This window comes from Platalea leucorodia (genome assembly GCF_965183815.1).
Source record: "Platalea leucorodia genome assembly, chromosome: 1".
NCBI lineage: Eukaryota > Metazoa > Chordata > Aves > Pelecaniformes > Threskiornithidae > Platalea > Platalea leucorodia.
In genome coordinates, this window is record NC_138823.1 from 2,045,611 (window position 1) to 2,063,893 (window position 18,283).

Genomic DNA, 18,283 nt, shown 5'->3' on the forward strand with positions numbered 1-18,283 from the left:
GGTGCCTGGACCTTTGGGACAGCTCTTGTGGGGCACAGGGTGGCACGAAAAGCGGGACTATGCAGCTTTTTTGCTACATAACACCTTGTTTTGGGGGCTGGAGACTGGCATGGAGGTGAGAGGCCGGTACGTAGCATCAGCTCCATTTGCAGCAGTTTTGCCCCGAAACACGTGCAGGACTACATTTCCCATGAGGCTCCACTGCCTTGGCACGTGGGGAGTGCCACAATCTGGACTGCTCGGACACAGCGGTGGCTCCTCATGGCAATGCCTTGGGCATCACCACCACCATGTCCTGGTGGGTAGCGGGGTGCCGGGGCAAGATGCTTGGGGTGACCTGGGCATCCACCAGCCTCGCTGTCTCTGTGGGTGGTCAGCGGCATGTACCGGCGTCTCTCCTCGTTGCTTGGCCGTAGGGTCCGTCATCCCCAGCTTATCCCCGTTTGCCTCCGACCAGGTTCGGGGGGCTGCAGCAGGTGAGTGCGGGCGATGCTCTGCCGGGATGGGGCAGCGCATGGGTTTGGGAGGAGAGACGGAGCCCTCGCAGCACCCTGCGGATCACCCTTGCATCTCAGAGACAGGCAGCTGCTTTCAGCCAAGTTTTCTGTAGCTTGTTGATTTTCCTTTAATACCTTTTTTCTATGTTTTCCTGGCACAATGAACCTTTTGATGCGATTGATTTATTCCACCCCGCTTCCCATGAGGAGGAGGAAGGTCAGAAATATTTCCGGGGCACCGCTGAGCAAGAAACACAAGGGTTTTTCTTCCCTATGGTGAAATCTTGCTGTGTTTTCCCAGCAATCCCCGTTCTCCCGGTAATGCTGGGATTAAGGGGCCAGTGCCAGCCTGGCTGGCGCTGAGCCGCAGGATGCAGATCTCTTGCCTGTCCCATGTACTGCCATCAGTAAACACTTCTCCAGTGGGCTTCTTGTGCCCCTGACCTGGGTTATTTTTTTTAATGTTATTCCTTTGCTCTTCAGGGTGGATGTTTTCATTATTTTTTTTTTACTTTTTTTTCCTTTTAAATTTTTTTAAAACCATTGTTTCTCAGCTAAGGCTTGTGGTGACTTTAAAATCCTAATTGCTCTGCAGGGAGGAGAGGTGCTTTAAGATTTTATTTGCATTAAGATCATAGGTATAAGTAGTATGGGCTGGTGGTCTCCTAGCCACGAATGTGGTGTGTTGTGAGCTCCTCCTCTGAAATATGCGCATGAGCTTTTTTTGTGTGCTTTTAAAATAAAAACAAAAGAATGCCGTGAGGTCTGGGGGGGAAAGGGGGGAGCGTTTTAGCCCTTGCAGCCTCTTTGGTGCGAACTGAGAAACCTTTGTGGCTGTCCCCATGGATTTGGCTGACCCATCCATCCTTTTGCTCTCCCCCTGTGTTCTTCCATGTCACTGCAATGAGCATGTCCCCCTCCTCAAGACACCTTTCCCTGGGTTGCATTGCAGTCTTCCTTGTTTGAAAGAATGGGGAAACTGAGGCAGTAGCAGACACAATAGGATTTCACCTGGGTTTTGTGGCAACCCTTGCTGCTCAAAGGGCATCTTCCTGGTGTGACCTTGGGAGAAGGTCCCAGTGCCCAGGGTGGGGATGGTCTCACGAGTCCCTGTGCATCTGTCCCAGGTGGGAAGAGGAGAAGAAAGAAGACGGGGTCAAGTGGATGCAACTGGAGCACCGAGGACCCTACTTTGCCCCCCTCTATGAGCCGCTGCCTGATGATGTGCAGTTTTATTACGATGGTATGTCTGCCTTGTGATGGGACCTGGGGCATGTGGAGTTGTCCTCTGCACGGCTGAAGAGCCAGTGTCTCCTCTTGTATGAAGGGGGAAGTATTGCAGACCACAAATTATTAAAGGGCTTAAATATCCCATTGGATAAAGCCTGAACCATGGGTTAAAGCTGGAGAGTTTTGCACATTGCAGGAGTTATGGGGTTACTGGGGAGCTAATGAGCCCCTGACAGTTGCAGGGTGCTTCATGCGTCCCATCCATGCAGAGCACCCTGGGCAGGGTGACAGCTCCCGTGTGGCTGTTTTTAGGATGCTGTAATGCAGCCACGTGTGGATCTGGGACTTGCCCCTCTGCTCACAGCCTCTCCTGGCCATGGGGCATGCAGTGGTGGCGCTGGACCCTAAGTTTCTCAAGAGGAAGCAATGCATCTTGATGCTGTTGCCTGAAGTCCCTGTGTACCTCTTGCAAAGATGGACTGGGGGAAGAGGGGAAAGAAACATTTTTTTTTTTTTTTCCCCTCATTAAGATGCTTTGGGGTTTGAGCTTTAAGTCAGCTTATGCACAGTTTCACTGCAAGCTGGGAAAATGCGGTTTTACTTTTGATGAGAGGTGCAGTTTGCCTGTCCCATGGCCTCAGTGACTGATGTGTTGCTTGTCCTCTAAGACATTGTAGGCTTTGGCTGGATTGCTCCAAGCTTTCGGTCACAGCTCCCCATGTTGTCCCCACAGCCACCACACATCGCCTTACAGCAACTCGGTGCATCAGTGAAGGGGCTGGGAGATTGGCAGGGCAGGTCTCTGCTGTCCTTGGTTTCCCACCATGCCCGCTGGGCTCTCTTCTCCTCCCCACTCTCAGCTCCACCCCTGAACTGTTTTCTGATAGATCAAGGGAAGGGAGGAAAGAAGGACCGTGGGGCTTGACCAAGGGATGCTGGAGGTGGAAGGGGACTGCAGTCCCATGGGGTCTTGGTCCTCCTCAGCCCCCTCACTGGGGCTTCCTATACCTTGTGGGTTTTTTACAGTAGGAAAAAAAAGGCTAATTTGGGGAAATGAGGTGTCTGGCGATGCTGTCACCAGAGGGCACTGCTGGGACATCGATGGGGATATTTGAGAATTTTTTGGCTCAATGAGGAGGAGCCCTGGCAGCTGTATGTAGTCCTGCATAGGGTTTGGACCTTCTCTGTGGCCTCTGAGCTGTTGGAGACCCATCTGTATGTTGTGGGCATCTAGGGTGGTGGCTTTGGCCTGGGATCTTGGGTGAAGTTGGCTTGATTGCTAAAAGGTGTCACCGTTCCTGGATGGAAAAGTGTTTGTGGACAGGCAACAACCTCATGTAGGACGGGACCATGGCTGAGCTGGTGTATGTAGGCTGTCATGGGGTTGCTATAAGGCTGTGACCCACCATGCCCTGCAGTTCAGGCAGAGGTCAGGAACCCTAAAAACCAGAGCAGCTGGTGCAGGTAGGATTGAACCACCCCCTGGAGCTCTGCAGGGTGCTTTTTCTGCAGCTTGCCTAGAAAAGCTGTTTCAAAGTATTGGTTTCCTAGGAAAAGCCAAAATGTTCCTTGGATTCACTAGACTTCATTGCTTTAGCCAAAGAGCTCAGGAGAGGATGGTGGCTTTGCCACCTCCAAGAAATGATCCAAGATCTACTGGACAACCATGAGAAGCTCTTGGATCTGTATCTGTTGCACAAATCTCAGCTTTGAGCTTCCCATGATTGCTCCATCTGCATGGGAAAGTATTTGAGATGAAACCTCTCCAAGTGGGATCCTGGCTACTCAGCTTGGTCCTGGAAGTGATCATGGTCAGAAAACAAACCTTTCTGTGTTGTCCTGTGGAGCCAGAAGTTTGGGACTCATCATGGCATGGTGGCTGCTGAAAGCCCTGTGGGTCAGTGACCTTAACATAAATCAGGATTTCCACTCTCCTGGAAAAGAAAACGAAGCTTGTGATTGCAGGTGGGCTGCAGCAACATCCCGCTGTGCGAGTGCTCTGGGTATTGATCCGCAGATGAGGCTGTGCTTGGTGCAAGGGGGTGCTGAAGTCTTGCCAGTGTCTCTTCTGACCCCTTGTCCCTGTTTTGGCACTGTGTTGAGCACGGGGACTTGCCAAACACCTGCCTGGGGCTGCGGGGTTGGGCTGTCCACATAACTGACGCTAAAGGTCCTCTCCCCCTTCCTAGGCAAACCCCTGAAGCTGAGCCTGGCCACGGAGGAAATTGCCACCTTCTATGCCAAAATGCTCGATCATGAATACACAACCAAGGAGATCTTCCAGAACAACTTCTTCAATGACTGGAGGAAGGTACCTTCCCTCTGAGGGCTTCCTTGCTGCCTGTCTGCATTAAACAGCATAAACTTGTCATGCCCAGGCAGACCCTAGACTGCGGTGTGGGATGGAGAGGATGAGTTTTTTTGTGGCTTAGTTCTTTATCTAAAATCGTGTAATTATGAGATTCTAAGTTATATGATTTATTTCCTTGCTGCTTGTGGGTTTGGACTGGGGCTCGCTGTCTGCAGCATCCTTGAGGGCTTCGCGTTGGCATTTGTGCTCCCTAGGAAAGCAAGTGCTGGGTCTTGCAAACAGCTTCACAAATGGCTTGGGGCACGTGTCCCTCTGAAGGATTAACCTCATGGTCCCATAGCACCACGGCTCAGTCCCCAAACAAAAGCAAGACCCCTACTAGGGCAAGTTGACCTGCTCCCAAATACCTTCGGTGCTGCTTCTGCAGTCCCTGCAAGCTGCTTGCAGCCATGCTTGGGGACCTCTTGTTTCCACAGCAGAGGTTAGAGGTTGCTCCACCCCAGAGCTGGCTTTGTTTTGCTTCTCTGTGGGCGCAGGCTCAGGTGTCCAGAGGCAGCCTGGCCTCCTACCATGGCAGCTTTGTCTGCCCTTGAGTGGATGTGGCTAGGATAGCTGGAGTGGCTGCTTCCTTCTGATTTTTCTGAAGAACTGGCATGTGGGTCTCTATTTCCTTTTCTGTGAAGGAGAGGCATAGGCAGCAGCTCTGTGCAGAGTCGGTTTTGCCTTCTGGCTTTACCCAGCCTCTCTCATCTCTTGCTCAGGAGATGACCTTAGAGGAGCAGAAGATAATCAAGGACCTGGACAAGTGTGACTTCACGGAGATCCACAAGTACTTTGTGGACAAAAGTGAGGCACGGAAAGCACTCTCCAAAGAGGAGAAGCAGGTGAGGACTGTTTCTTATGATGCCTGGGGCTGGCTGATATATTTTTGAGACCAACTTGGGATATTTTGGCTACTGCTTGTCTTCTTTCCTGGTGTTATGCCCTGACCTGGGACCTCTTTGGCCTTTGGACCAGCTCCGTCTCCTTGACCATCACGCCCCTCTTCATTAAGCTTATCTGCAGATGCTGCATGTTTCATGGCTTTGCAGGATACCAGTCATCCTTGGACCACGGTTTGGGGTCCTGCCCTGTCCGGAGGATGGTGGATCTTGCTAAGGGTCTGGTGGCATCCAGGCTTGTTCTGTCAGCATATCATGCTGCAACAGCATCACTATTTGCAAAGTGGGTGGAGATGAGCCATTTGTTGGGAGTGGACTTGGACCCATGCTCACCTCTTCCTCCAACCCTTTGAGCTCTGCCTTTCCAGCCTTGCTTTCTCTGGGGAAAGGAGGGTAGTGATAGGCAGGCACGAGTCATGGGGTTTTGGTTTAATCCTGTGGGGTGATGGTGGGATGGTGTTCCCTTCAGAAACTGAAGGAGGAGGCAGATAAGATCCAGGAGGAGTATGGGTACTGCATCCTGGATGGGCACCGGGAGAAGATAGGCAACTTCAAAACTGAGCCACCGGGGCTGTTCCGTGGACGAGGTGACCACCCCAAAATGGGCATGCTGAAGAAGAGGATCATGCCAGAAGATGTCATCATCAACTGCAGCAAGTGAGTTGCCACGGGAAGAGCTGAGCTGCTTTCGGGACTGGGGTAAACACCACATCTCCTCTGCCCCAAGTTGCTGTGGGTTTTTGTTATCTCCTACAGCCACTGCTTTGCACGCTCTCAGGCTTGAACTCACTGGAGCCCTTCTATCACCTCCTGGCGACCTCCAAATAACTGCTTTGCAGATAGGTCTGACTTTCAGTTTCTCTGTGGATGTACAGTGGCCAGGGAAGCTGTTCAGCAGCTACCATATCTCACGGGTGCCTGCACTGTTCACCTGACATCAGCTGCAAACACCGCAGTACTCCTATGGCCGCTCTGAAGAAGGGACAACTCTGTACTCCTCCTATGCTCCTCTTCCAAACAAGCCCTTGCTCCTCATTTTATGGGTTCCCCATGCTGGCTGGAAGCATCAGGATCCTCACTGGAGGGAGGAAAAGCAGTGATTGGGTTAAGAGCATTTGCCCTCTAAGTTACGTGAGTTGGCTTGGTCTTAAACCATCCCTATGGAGACCTTGTGGGCTTGATTCAAAATGTTCCCCACCAGCCCACCAAGTTCTCCCACTGTCCCCAGCATCTGAAGGATAAAGACCTGATCATGTTGTGGAGCAATTTTGGGCGGGCTGTATGTTTTCTGTAAGTAATGCTGCAATGCGTTGTCCGTCCTTGGCTCGCTGTGAAGAAGCAGTTGAGCTGACGACCTGTTCCTTCTCCTTCATGGTCTGAGGGCTGTCATCCTGCTCTGCCCGCAGGGACTCCAAGATCCCCGAGCCTCCAGAAGGGCACAAGTGGAAGGAGGTGCGCTTTGACAACACTGTTACCTGGCTGGCTTCATGGACGGAAAACATCCAGAACACTTTGAAGTACATCATGCTGAACCCCAGCTCCAAGCTGAAGGTTGGAGTGATGCTGCTCTTCAGGCAGAGCTGTTGCTTGTTGGGCCACTGGCTTTTTGCCAAGTGGAAAGATCAGGGGAAAGCAGAGATGTGGATGTCGACAAAAATGTACTTCCCCCCCTCAAAAGGGGGTAAACTAAATTAATTGGTATGCCATTGGGGGGTGAGGGGAAAAAGACAGAGATGATTATTAAGCATCGAGCCTGTTCCAGGGGATGGATTGCTACTGGCAGAGCCATCCCTGTGCCGTGCTGCTCACTTGTGTCCAGGGAAGGCTGTTGAAAGCCAGGCAGGGGCAGAGAGGGTCCACAGGGATCAGAGTCTGGGGGGTTGAATTCACTTCTGCAGGGGGAGGTGGGATCACCATCTGTAGTACCATGGGAGGGAGGGAGTGAACACTGTGGGGAGGGAAAGGTGATTTAAAGCTATTTCCAATCCTCAAAGCAAATAAGGAAACTGCTTGCAAGTTGGGCACAACTGAGCAACTGCATCGTGTTGGTCCACGTTGGTAGCATCCAAGCAGCAATGACCATGGTCGTGCAGTACTTGACTACTTGACTCCTCACTTACTGTGTGCTGGCTGCTAGCTGGTGGAGGACACTCCCAGACTATGAGCAGCTCAGACTGGTCCGGGATCCGAGGTCCAGCACAGCCAGCAGAGGGCACAGAAACCCTAGATGAGCTGCTTCTGCTCTGATTTTCCCACTTCATGGATTTTTCTCAAGAAAACAATGGTGTTTGAGCAGTATTTAGATGCTGGAGGTGTTCCCAGAATAGGGTTTGACTGGTAGGGGTGGAAGGAAGATGAGGCACTGAGTCTTGGCCTCTCTTTACAGGGGGAGAAGGACTGGCAGAAGTACGAGGTAGCCCGGCGCTTAAAGGATGTTGTCCATAAAATCCGTGCTCAGTACCAAGCTGATTGGAAGTCCAAGGAGATGAAGAAGCGGCAAAGAGCAGTGGCTCTCTACTTCATTGATAAGGTATCTGCGGCCTCACCCTGGCCCACAGGTCCCCCATCCCTGTTGAGGCTGGGATTTAGCTTATCTGATCCACCCCACCTTGTAGGTTTTTTTGGTGTCCAGTGGTTTTACTAGCCAGGGTTGCTCCTTATGAGGCATCTGGCAATGATCATGGAGGATGGTGACTCCTATCTGCTGATGCTCCCATGAAGACACAGTTGTGTGGCAGTGCAGGAGCTGTACTCTTTCCTGGACTTTACCAGTGTGTGTCTATGTGATGGCAAAGGCCCCACTGGAGAGCTGGGTAACTTTATTCTGTGAGGAGGATATTTTAGGGTTTCTTAGAGCAGTGAAATAATCTTCTGCTGGAGCCAGTCAGTTCTTGGTTTCTACCAGGGTCTCAGCAGCCATTCAGTGAGGCACTGTCTCTCTTTTTTTCCCCTGGTGTTCATGTCCACATTAACCTTGGAAAGGGGGATTGTGGTGAGCTGGGATGGATGACTCGTGGTCTCCTTCCAGCTGGCCCTGCGAGCTGGCAATGAGAAGGAGGAAGGGGAGACTGCGGACACAGTTGGCTGCTGCTCCCTGCGTGTGGAGCACATCAAGCTGCACCCCGAGCTGGATGGGCAGGAGCACGTGGTGGAGTTCGACTTCCTTGGGAAAGACTCGATCCGTTACTACAACAAAGTGTCAGTGGAGAAGCTGGTGAGTGGGGCAGAAATGGAGGCTGTGGCCAGCATGGCCATTTGGTGCAGGGTTAGCTGGGTGGCTCGGTTCACTTGGTGGTCATCAGTCCCAAATCTGTATCTGAAATCCATTGCAAAGATGGCTCCTGTGCTTTAACACCACGGTGGCAGCACGTATGTGAGATGCAATGGTGCTGGGTGATGAGGACACACGTGCTGACCCTGGCCTGGAAAAGGGGGAGAAACTTTGGGATAGGGCTTTCAAGGTTGTTCTAGCCCATGAACCGTGAGAGAGAAGTTCAGCCTCCTGCTGGAGCATCCTTAGTTGTCTGGTGGGCATTAGGACTTGAACTGTCCTCACTGATACTTTATTTTTCGCTTTGTTCATGGGATAGATGATTTTAATGGTGTTTGTGGGGAAACTGGAGTGCCAGGGATAGCAGAGATGGGGGGGAAAACAGCCTGTGGCACCAGTGGCTTTGAGGTCCCAGTGGCAGCCCTTGAAGTTGAGAAGGTTGGTGGTGTGGTACGATGTGTACTACATGAGCCTGAATCAGAGTCTGTCTGGACGAGGAGGCAGATGGAGATGAGGGAGATGTCTGGGAGCAATTTGCTCCTTGTCCCTGACCAGGGCCATCCTTTCCTCATCTTTAGGTGTTCAAGAACCTGCAGCTGTTCATGAAGAACAAGGACCCAGCAGATGACCTCTTTGACAGGCTCAATGTGAGTTGTCACTTCTAAGCTTTTGAAACAGCATTGATGGCCAAGAGGGAGTAGAAACTAACCCATGATGCCCCTGTCCAGCCTGCAGGCTCCCACTGATGGTGTCATCCCTTACTCTAGTTTTTACTCTCTCCCTTCCAGAGACACCACAGCAACTACTTGAACACCCTGTTGGGAGGCTGTGATATTTTTTTCCATCTTCTTTCTGTACTGGTAGCATCTCTGCTTCTCTGAATGCAGGCTTGGCTGCCTGCCTACACCCACAAGTAACCCATGTCCCTGCTTAGGGAGGTGACTTTCTGCTCCTTCCCTCCTCTAAGTCATCTGCTTGGGCTTTTTTTTTTTTTAGCCTGGGAAGGCCTGCCCACGCACATGTTGCTCAGGGCATTGCTGGAGGTGTCAAACCTCAGTCGTTTGATGCTTTTGCACCTCGCCGGGACTCGGTAGAAGCGTGAGAGGCTGCTGGAGCACAGGGATGCTGGAGAGATGTGCTGCAGCCTTCCCTCCTGAGCTACTCCCTTACAAAAACCTCTTCCTTTCTCTTCCTCAGTGTAGGATATGGGGTGCTACCACCCACGCTCCCCCTCTTCCTGCATCCCCTACAAAGCCCCTTGCCCATCTTTCCTCTGAAGAGGCTGCTCCTCTCTGGTTATATAGGATTTATCTGTGATAGGCTTTCTTGGTACAAGTAAGGCTTCCTCCAGACCCCGGATGACTCTTCTTAGCATCCTCTGTTTCCAGTCCAACTGCAGCCCCATGTGCTCTGTAGAACAGAGATATTGGATGGGATATATGTGAGATGTGATATTGGATATGAGATGTGTCCTCTTGGATACAGATGGGCAAAAAATGTTGACTTCCAGGGAAATTCTTTGTGGGTTTAGGTGGAATTTGTGCCAGTTTTTGGTAGATGAGGGCCTGACCCAACAAGTAGATCTGCAAGCTATAGGAGACCTTTTTTTAATGCTTAATTTGGTAGCTTAGGAAGAAGATAGTCTGAAAAGAAAGTGCTTTATTGTCCTGGCTTCTGCTTGTTCTCTTTTTTTCTCCCCCCACTTTGCCTTATCTTCCTTCCTCCAGACATCCATCTTGAACAGACACCTCCAGAGTCTGATGGATGGTTTGACTGCCAAAGTGTTCAGGACCTACAATGCCTCCATCACCCTGCAGGAGCAGCTCAAGGCACTCACTAACTGTGAGTTACTAACAGTGTTCATGGTATCACCAGCTGAATTGTGTGGCCAGTGGGCTCAGTGTTGTCCATCCATTGCCTTGGGGTCCCCATAACTGCCTGCCCCTCCTTGGCAGGTGATGCACCATGTTGTAGAGTGGGATGTACCTTACGGGGGCATACAGCAGGTTGGGAACCATGCTACGTGAGAAATAGTTACCTGCTCAGCGATACTCTGACTCACTGATAGCCAAGATGGGAGTATTTCTTTTCCCCCCTTCCTTGCGTTACTGGTTGGTTGCATTATTTTTTGTCTGCCTTGGATACGTGAGTGATGAGGCACAGTACCAGATTCAGTGATGCTCAAGTGTCCGTCACCAATTTCCACAACCAGTATCGCTCTTCCCTGAGAAAGGATGGGAAAGGCAAACAACTTGCTGTTGTTCTGGTCTGTTCCCTGCTTTCCCCAACTCCCAGAAAGGAGATGTAGTGATGCTTCCATTTATTTCCAGCTGAAGACAATGTTGCGGGAAAGCTTCTCTCCTACAACCGAGCTAACCGAGCTGTGGCCATCCTGTGCAACCATCAGAGGTCTACACCAAAAACCTTTGCGAAGTCAATGCAAAATCTCCAGGCCAAGGTGAGACAGATCAAACTGAGAGCCCCCAGACCTGATCTCACCTGATCTTGTTTGGTTTTTTTGGGGGAGGCTGAGGGGGGAGTGGGTGGGTGATGGGGAGAGGGTGAATAACCTGATGCCTAAAGAGATTGCATTGATCAAGTGTGGCAGGGAATAAACCAGGAAGAGTGGCTTTTTTAATTGGTACAGAGACATCAGCAACCCAGGGTGGACAGGGATGGGGTAAGCTCAAATGCTGGATGAAGCACACTTGGCACAGAATTTGTTTTTTTCATCACTTTGTTTCTTCAAACCAAGCTGGGTGCCTTTTGTGATGGCACAGTTCCAACACATTTGGCTTGGGACCAGGGAAATTGGTTTTCCTGCCTGGCTCTTTGCAGGAGGACTGGCTGAAATTTCATGGGTCTGCTATGGAAATACCTCAAAGTACCACTTTTAATGGTCCTCAGCTTTTGTTCATGCTCTACTGGTGAGCTTGGGACTTTGCAGTGTGCCCCAGCACTGTCACGAGCCAGTCAGTCTTGGGCAGTTGCACAAGACTAACAGATAAGAGCTGCAAATGTTTCTGGCATCAGTACGGTGAGGAACTTTTGCAAGATGCTAAGAAAAGTTTAAGCTCCAGCAGGTGCTGCAGGGGCAAGTTGTTGGGATTGGAGTAGGACTGGTGAGAAATTTGAGGAGTGGTGTGGCAAAGGAAAGGGAAAGAGGGAGCTGAAACCTCCAGGGAGGACAGGAGCATGGGCTGACTTTGTGTTTACCTTCCCAGATTGATGCCAAGAAGAAACAAGTGGAGGAAGCCCAGCAAGAGCTGAAAAAAGCTGAAGATGAGTTTGAAGACACAAAAGATGCCAAAGCAGCAGCGTGAGTGACTCTTCCTTACAATACTCTTTTGCAGAGGGACTGTGGATGGGGGTGGTATGGCCCAACACCCTACGTGCAGCTCAGCAGAACTGATGTGCCCTTGTTCGGTACCAGGTGCCCTCTGTCCTGTGGCAGCCTGGCAGATGGGTGGAGGTCTTGTGGATAGTTCCTTGCAACAGCAGGATTAGAAGGAGCTCCTGCAGGGAGATTTTTGGGATAGGTCACATCTCTCTGAATACTCAGACTTCAACGGAAGCTGCTGGCTTGGAGTTATCCTACAAATGCTGTGGTGCAAGGGATGCCTAGCTTGGGGCTGGTGCTGGGGATACACAAGCTAGCCCTGATGCATGGTTTTCTTGTGGGACACTTGAGTGGTGGATTGTGGCTTGTCTGATCTTTGCAGAAGTCATTGCAAGGGGTCTGTTCAAATTTGCTCCCCCCTCCCAGAGCCCAAATGGGGCTTTCTGCCCAAAGGAGGCTGGAAGGGAGAAACAAGGCTTGTATTTTTGTTGTACTCTGGGGTTTCTTGTTTTCTGCTCATGCCCTGTGTTGCTGAGATGCAGAGCGGGTTGTCATGCAGGTTGTTGCTTGTGGAGCCTGAGTTTGAGGAGGTGGTCTCTGCTGGGTGCTGGCTTTTGTGCTTGCCCAACTTTGGTAATAATCATTTAAAAACCAAAAGTGTCTTATCAGGTTAAAGTACTTGAAATAGGCTAGTGCTGAATGGCATCTTCCGTTTTTGCCATTTTGGAGTATTTCTAGGCTCAGGCCTTATAGGACTTAAGGTGAGTGTAGAGACTACTCTGAGCTGAAGCTCATTGGCTTCACACCATCCTCCCAGGCAGCAGCAGATAAGGAGAACTGCTCTGTGTTTCACCTCTGCTTCTTCTTTTCCCCTTTAACGTGCTGTCTGTGTTGCTCTTCCTCTGCCCTCAGCAACGTGGAGAAGAAAAAGAAGCTGTTGAAGCGGCTGGAAGAGCAGCTGGCCAAGCTGAATGTCCAGGCCACAGACAAGGAGGAGAACAAGCAGATAGCTCTGGGCACATCCAAGCTGAATTACCTGGACCCCAGGATTAGCATAGCCTGGTAAGTCCTGGGCATGCTATGGGGCAGATGGTCCTCTGGAGACGTGCAGATCACCTAGCCCTGCCTGGGGAGGGGGACAAACGCACACCTGAGCCTTTGGGGGAACGGAATAAGCTTTGGCCAGAGAAACCTGCCCAAGCCCTGAATGTGCTGGGGGAGATGAGTAAAGTCTAAAGCTGAGGCTTCCCTTGCTGCAAATAACTGTTTGCAGGATGTCCCTTCTGGGTTCAGGGCAAAAAGGGATCACTTTGCATGTCGTTATCGAGAGTGGCACAAAGGTAATTTCTTAAGGCACTTGGGGCTAGGGAGTTTGCATGGGTAAAAGATGCTGCACCCTGAGCAGGGAGGACCTCTGTGGTGGGAGCAGAGCGGGATGGGGAGCACATCCCCACTGCTGTCTTGTGGTCTGTACAGGTGCAAGAAGTTTGGCGTGCCCATCGAGAAGATCTACAACAAGACACAGAGGGAGAAGTTTGCCTGGGCGATTGACATGGCCAACGAGGACTTTGAATTCTGAGACAGTGCCTTTCATGTTACCTCATGCTCCTTTGGTGCTGTTGGAAAGCTTTTTTTATGTGCTGCTGCAGTCATTGCAGGGGTAGGGCTGGGGTGTTGTCTAATGAAAGAGTTTGATACGGGTATTTTGTGCCTTTTTTGTATACAAAAGAAAACACGCAGTTTCTAGTTGAAACAAGTATTGCTGACTTGTGACACTCATCATGACTGCAGTGACTTCGATGTGAACTTTTAATTCCCCTTCAGAGTTGCCAAGTGCTTTGGATCTTTTCTTTCCTCCTCCGGAGTCTAGGAAGAAGATTGAATGAGAACCTTAATTGTGCTGATAAACAAGATTAGATCTAATCCTATCTCCTTGATGTAGTGGAGCTGTGCTGCCCTTTTGAGACTCTCTGAATTGGTTTGATGGGGAAACATAAGGCAATAACAGCACTGAAACAGGCAGCTGCAGTATAAGACCTGGGCTTGGGTCAAGGATGCACTGGGAGGAAGGGAAAAATCTCGGGGTTTTACACGTCGGGGTATTTTGTGCCCTTTCACCTCCAGGAGAGGAGAAAATTGCGCAATTGCTCAAACATAATCAAAATGGAAAAACGTGGGAGGGAGCAATTGTCATGGCAGGAGAAGGAGGGAGGGGAAGAAGCTGGATTAAAAAGCAGGTTTCACGTTGGAGGGATGAAATTCACCTTGGCACGAGCAAAGTGTACTTTACTCACCCCTACGTGGTTAAACCGTGGTCTGGGAAAGGACATCTCATCTGGGGCCATACTTTTTCCCCTACTTGCTTCAGTTCACTCTGGCTCAGCTCACCGTATCCGTAGCAGAAACTAAACTGTCCAGCCACAGATTTAGCAAGGGGAAAGGATGATGCTGACTGGGGGGCTGGACCAGGCTCCGGTGGGATGCGACGCGTGCTGAGGAGTGGTACCAAGCTTGCTGGAGCTGTGCCTGTGTTGGGATGACAGCTTAGTCATCAGCCTGCATCCTCCCCAGTCTGCTCCCGCTGGGCATGGAGCAGGCAGGGACTGACGGCATAAACTGCCAGTGCTTGCTGCCTAACTGGCTGCTTTTCAGAAGAAAATAAAAAAAAGTGTTATCAGCATGTACCTGGCAACAGTTAGCCTACATGCCAGTAAATCTAAGGTGTAAGCAAGCTGTTGCATTGGCAGCAGAGCCTTCTGGCGTCTCAGGGCTGATGTTCAGGTTGTTATAGTCCAAAGCTCTTGGTGCTTCCCATGTGCTCATTTACAGCCACTTCTTGTGTTTAAACTATTACTATTTTAGTTGGAAGTCAGGTACTTGAAATGCATTTCATTAAAACTGGAAGTGATTTTTTTTGAGTATTGGTGACTGGAGGCTTTTTACAACTCATCCAAGATGTGGTTCTCCTGTGAGCTGATGTGCAGAACTCTGAGGCAGGGCTCAGTCTCTATAATGGGGTCTGTGTATGCTCATTTGTCTGCAGGGGATTAGGTTTAATAGGAAATCTTTTGCCTTCAAGCAAAGAGTCTGCCTGCAGATCTCAAAAACCATTTGTGCTTGGTCCCTAAGGGCCTGTGTGCAAGACGGAGCCACCAAAATTGAATTGCTGCATGATAGCAGAGTTGTCACAAATGTATGGGGAAAATTCACGGGTGAAGCCAATGCTGTTTTACCTCACATCTGCGCTGGGGTGTGCTCCACCACTTGGCTGAGATGTGGTAGCTTGTGAAACTCTTAACTGGACTGTTTCTGCAAGCCCCAAGAGCTCATGTTGGTTTTAATGAGGCAACTGAATCCTAAAACACGGATCTAAATCAATCTGAATGGTGGCAAAATTTATTTTTCTGGCAAAGGTAGACCGGTTGTCAGCTGCACAAGCAACAGGCAGGCGCTGCCAAGCATGCTTTGACCCCTGTGTTGGATATGTACCTGCGAAACAGAGGTAGCCAGTTTGGTCCCAATGGATGGAGATGTTTTTCTGCCCACCCTGCTAAATGCTTTCTGGCTTTCAAAAGAGGTTAAAGCGAATATTTGCCACTAACTGTCATGGAAAGTTTGTTCCATCCCAAATAAAGCAGTAATTCTAGCCAAGCCCCTAGTGAAACAGTGCTCCTGTGTAGCAGAAAAAAGGAGCAAGATGCAATTGGATGAGCACTATAGGTGTTTCCATTGAACCAACAGATTTTATTTTAAGTATTTCCTAGAGGAAAAAAGTCTCTCAAGCACCATGTGAGAGAAAGGATCTGAATTAGTAAGAGCAGCTGCAGCAGTTTGAACAGCTGCTGGGGGAGCAGTGGAAAAATCACCCCAGAAAGCAAATCCTACTGCAGTTTTGGGGGGAAATGAGTAACTTGGTCCTTGGCCTCTCCTCTAGCAGGTTCCCATCAGTGCTGTGATCCTCAGCTGGCTGCTGGGTTACTGGGGTGGAAAGAGTGGGTAATTGCTGTCCTGCATGGTCCTGTCCATCCTCACCCTGTTTCTGCTGGGGCGGTGGATCTACAAAGTGGGTGCTGGCAATATGTCATGCTTACAGGGCTGTGCTTTCCTCAATACTCATTGGCCATGCTCAGATGCTCTGGATGTCAGAGCTGCAAAGACCTGCCAGTGTTAGCTAAGTAGTAATTATTGCCTGTTCTGTAGGAGCTTAAATGAAGCGTCCTTTCCCCAAAGGGTGTTACCCTGGATTGTGTTGCCCTATAAACCAGTTCTATGGGGCTTAACCATTTCTGTCAAAAAGCTTAGTGAAACCAAGACTGGAAATCCAAGTGCATGGGAGGTATGAAGCAAAAGCAAGGTGGAGACTTCACGTGTTTTGCCAGGTATCAAATAACGCATACTGGGGTGAGTAACACACTGTGTTTGAAATGGCGAAGCCTTAAAGAGAGGATGATAAGTCTGGGGAGTGTTCTCCTGGCCCTTGGCCATAAGTGAGATACAGGTTGGAGAAGTTGAGCTACTCGCCATTGACATCACGGTGGCACGAAGCAGCAGGCTGGCCTAATGCCCAATCTGACAGCGATTTTCCACTGCTCAGGACCCTGTGGAGCAGGGTCATGGCCCATCGTAGACCCCTATGAGAGCAGGATTCCTCTTCCAGCCCAATGGTTTGGGATTAGTTAGTGACTTCAAGCAATACTGGCATACTCAGCTGAACCCTACCTGCCTTGGCCCTTCCAGGGATGTTTTCAACTCAGCTTCTCCAATGAAGTGCCTTTTCTGTAGGCATACAGAAACCTGTGCTTTGATGCCTAGGACACTTGGTAGCCCAAAGCCAAGATACTAGCATTTTTGCTGGTATTTGACTAGCAAAATGTGAAGTCAAGAGTTTAGCATCTTTCCTTCACAATTTCTACCTTCTTTTTTACTTTTATTTTAAAGAAAAAAAAAATGCAAAAAGGGAAGATCTGGTCTTAGGCAAAACAAGAAGTGGGATCTTCCCCTGTAACTTCTTGACTTACTAACGTGCTTTTCATAAAAACCTGTTGTTCATATTGGTTGGGAGGAGACCTGAAGGCAAATTTACCAAGAACAAAGCTGACTGCTCACACTGATACTGGGACGAGCTTAGGGCTGCTCTAGTTGCATAATGATGCTTAAAAAAAAAAACCTTCTGGAGGCTGGAGAATTTGTCTCCCTGCCTGCAGGCTGGAGATGTCCTGCACTGGGTGACGGCACAAGGACAGCACTGATACTGTGGCTGTTTGATAAGATAAACTTCTGGGTGGTAGGCGGTAGCGAGAAGTTCCTCTTACCTTGCTTTGGCATTTGCTGCCGATGTCAAGCCTCTTCCCAGAAATGCTGAGGTTGGGAGGGTCTCTGGAAGGCTCAAGTCCAACCTCCTGCTGAAAGGAGGGCCAACTTTGATTGGGTTGCTCAGGGCCTTCTCCAGCCAAATTTTAATATCTCCAGGGAGGGAGATTCCTCCACCATATCCCAGCGTCCCTGTTTTGGCAGTTCATCACTACAAACTTTTTTTTTTTTTTTCTTCCTTATATCTATCTGGTTGGAATTTCCCTTGTTGCATCTTAGAATCATAGAATCCTAGAACCATTTAGGTTGGAAAAGACCCTTAAGATCATCGAGTCCAACTGTTAACCCAGCACTGCCAAATCCACCACTAAACCATGTCCCTAAGCACCACATCTACACATCTTTTAAATACTTCCAGGGATGGAGACTCAACCACTGCCCTGGGCAGCCTCTTCCAGGGCCTGACTACCCTTTTGGTGAAGAAGTTTTTCCTAATATCCAACTTAAACCTCCCCTGGCACAGCCTGAGGCTGCAACCAGCTGCTTGTCCTTTCTCTGTGCACCTCCAAGGAGAGTCTGGCTCTGGCCTCTCCACAGCCGCTCCCCATTAAATAGCTGAAGGCAACAACTTGATCCGCCTTAGCCTGCTCCCCTCTAGCCTGCTCTGTTGCATGGGGTCATTCAGCCCCACATCTGGGACTTCGCTGAATTTCACGAGCTTCTCTGAACTTTGCCTTGCACTGAACGCCAGCCTGCTGAGCCTCGGAGGGATGTGGTAGAAGCTTGTGGCTGAAGGAGGTAGGACCGTCTCAATCTATAGCTCGGGGGGGTGGGTACAAGCAATACCTCTCTCAGCATAGGAAGTTGTTTGAGCATCTGGAGGCTCTGATGGGGCTCCGTCCCTGCCTGTTGCTTCTGCATCAGCATCCTGGAGAGATGGGAATATAAAGCCTGCAGGCTGTCACCTTTTGCAGGCACTAAAACCTTTGGACCAAGCCGCGCTTATCATAAACCTTCTCACGTCGTCCTTTCTCCTGGGGATGAGTCAAACTCTTGATGCACGGCCAAGAGATTATTGATCCCCATTGATGAAAAAAGTGCATCAGCCTCCTGTTTCCTAGATCCACTTTCCACAGTGGTCAGGGCTGGCAGCGGGGTTGGCAGCACTGCTCCCCTGCCCATCAGGGCCATGGCGGGTGGAGAAGGGGTCCCGGCGGGTGATCTGAGGAAGGGCAGCCATCAAAGCTGCTTAGCCGCTCTTTCATCTGCGTAATGACAGGGCCTTTGTTCACCCGTAGGTGGTTCAGAGATGGGCTTTTGGCTGATTCATCTTAATTGGTGCAGAGAGGGAAGTGGGCGTGAGGAAAACTCAGCGAGGAGCAT

The 18,283-nt window shown here is 50.1% G+C and overlaps 1 protein-coding gene across 1 annotated transcript; it reads left to right on the plus strand.

Moving 5' to 3' along the window:
• Positions 1-381: 381 nt before the first annotated feature.
• Positions 382-13,169, plus strand: TOP1MT (DNA topoisomerase I mitochondrial; the record flags this gene model as incomplete). Its single annotated transcript, XM_082306088.1, has 14 exons — positions 382-476; positions 1,625-1,740; positions 3,917-4,038; positions 4,800-4,922; positions 5,449-5,636; positions 6,386-6,530; positions 7,366-7,509; positions 8,008-8,193; positions 8,829-8,897; positions 9,978-10,092; positions 10,581-10,708; positions 11,475-11,569; positions 12,503-12,652; positions 13,067-13,169. 14 exons carry the CDS (start codon positions 382-384, stop codon positions 13,167-13,169), a joined length of 1,779 nt encoding a protein of 592 aa, XP_082162214.1.
• Between the last annotated feature and the right edge of the window lie 5,114 nt (positions 13,170-18,283).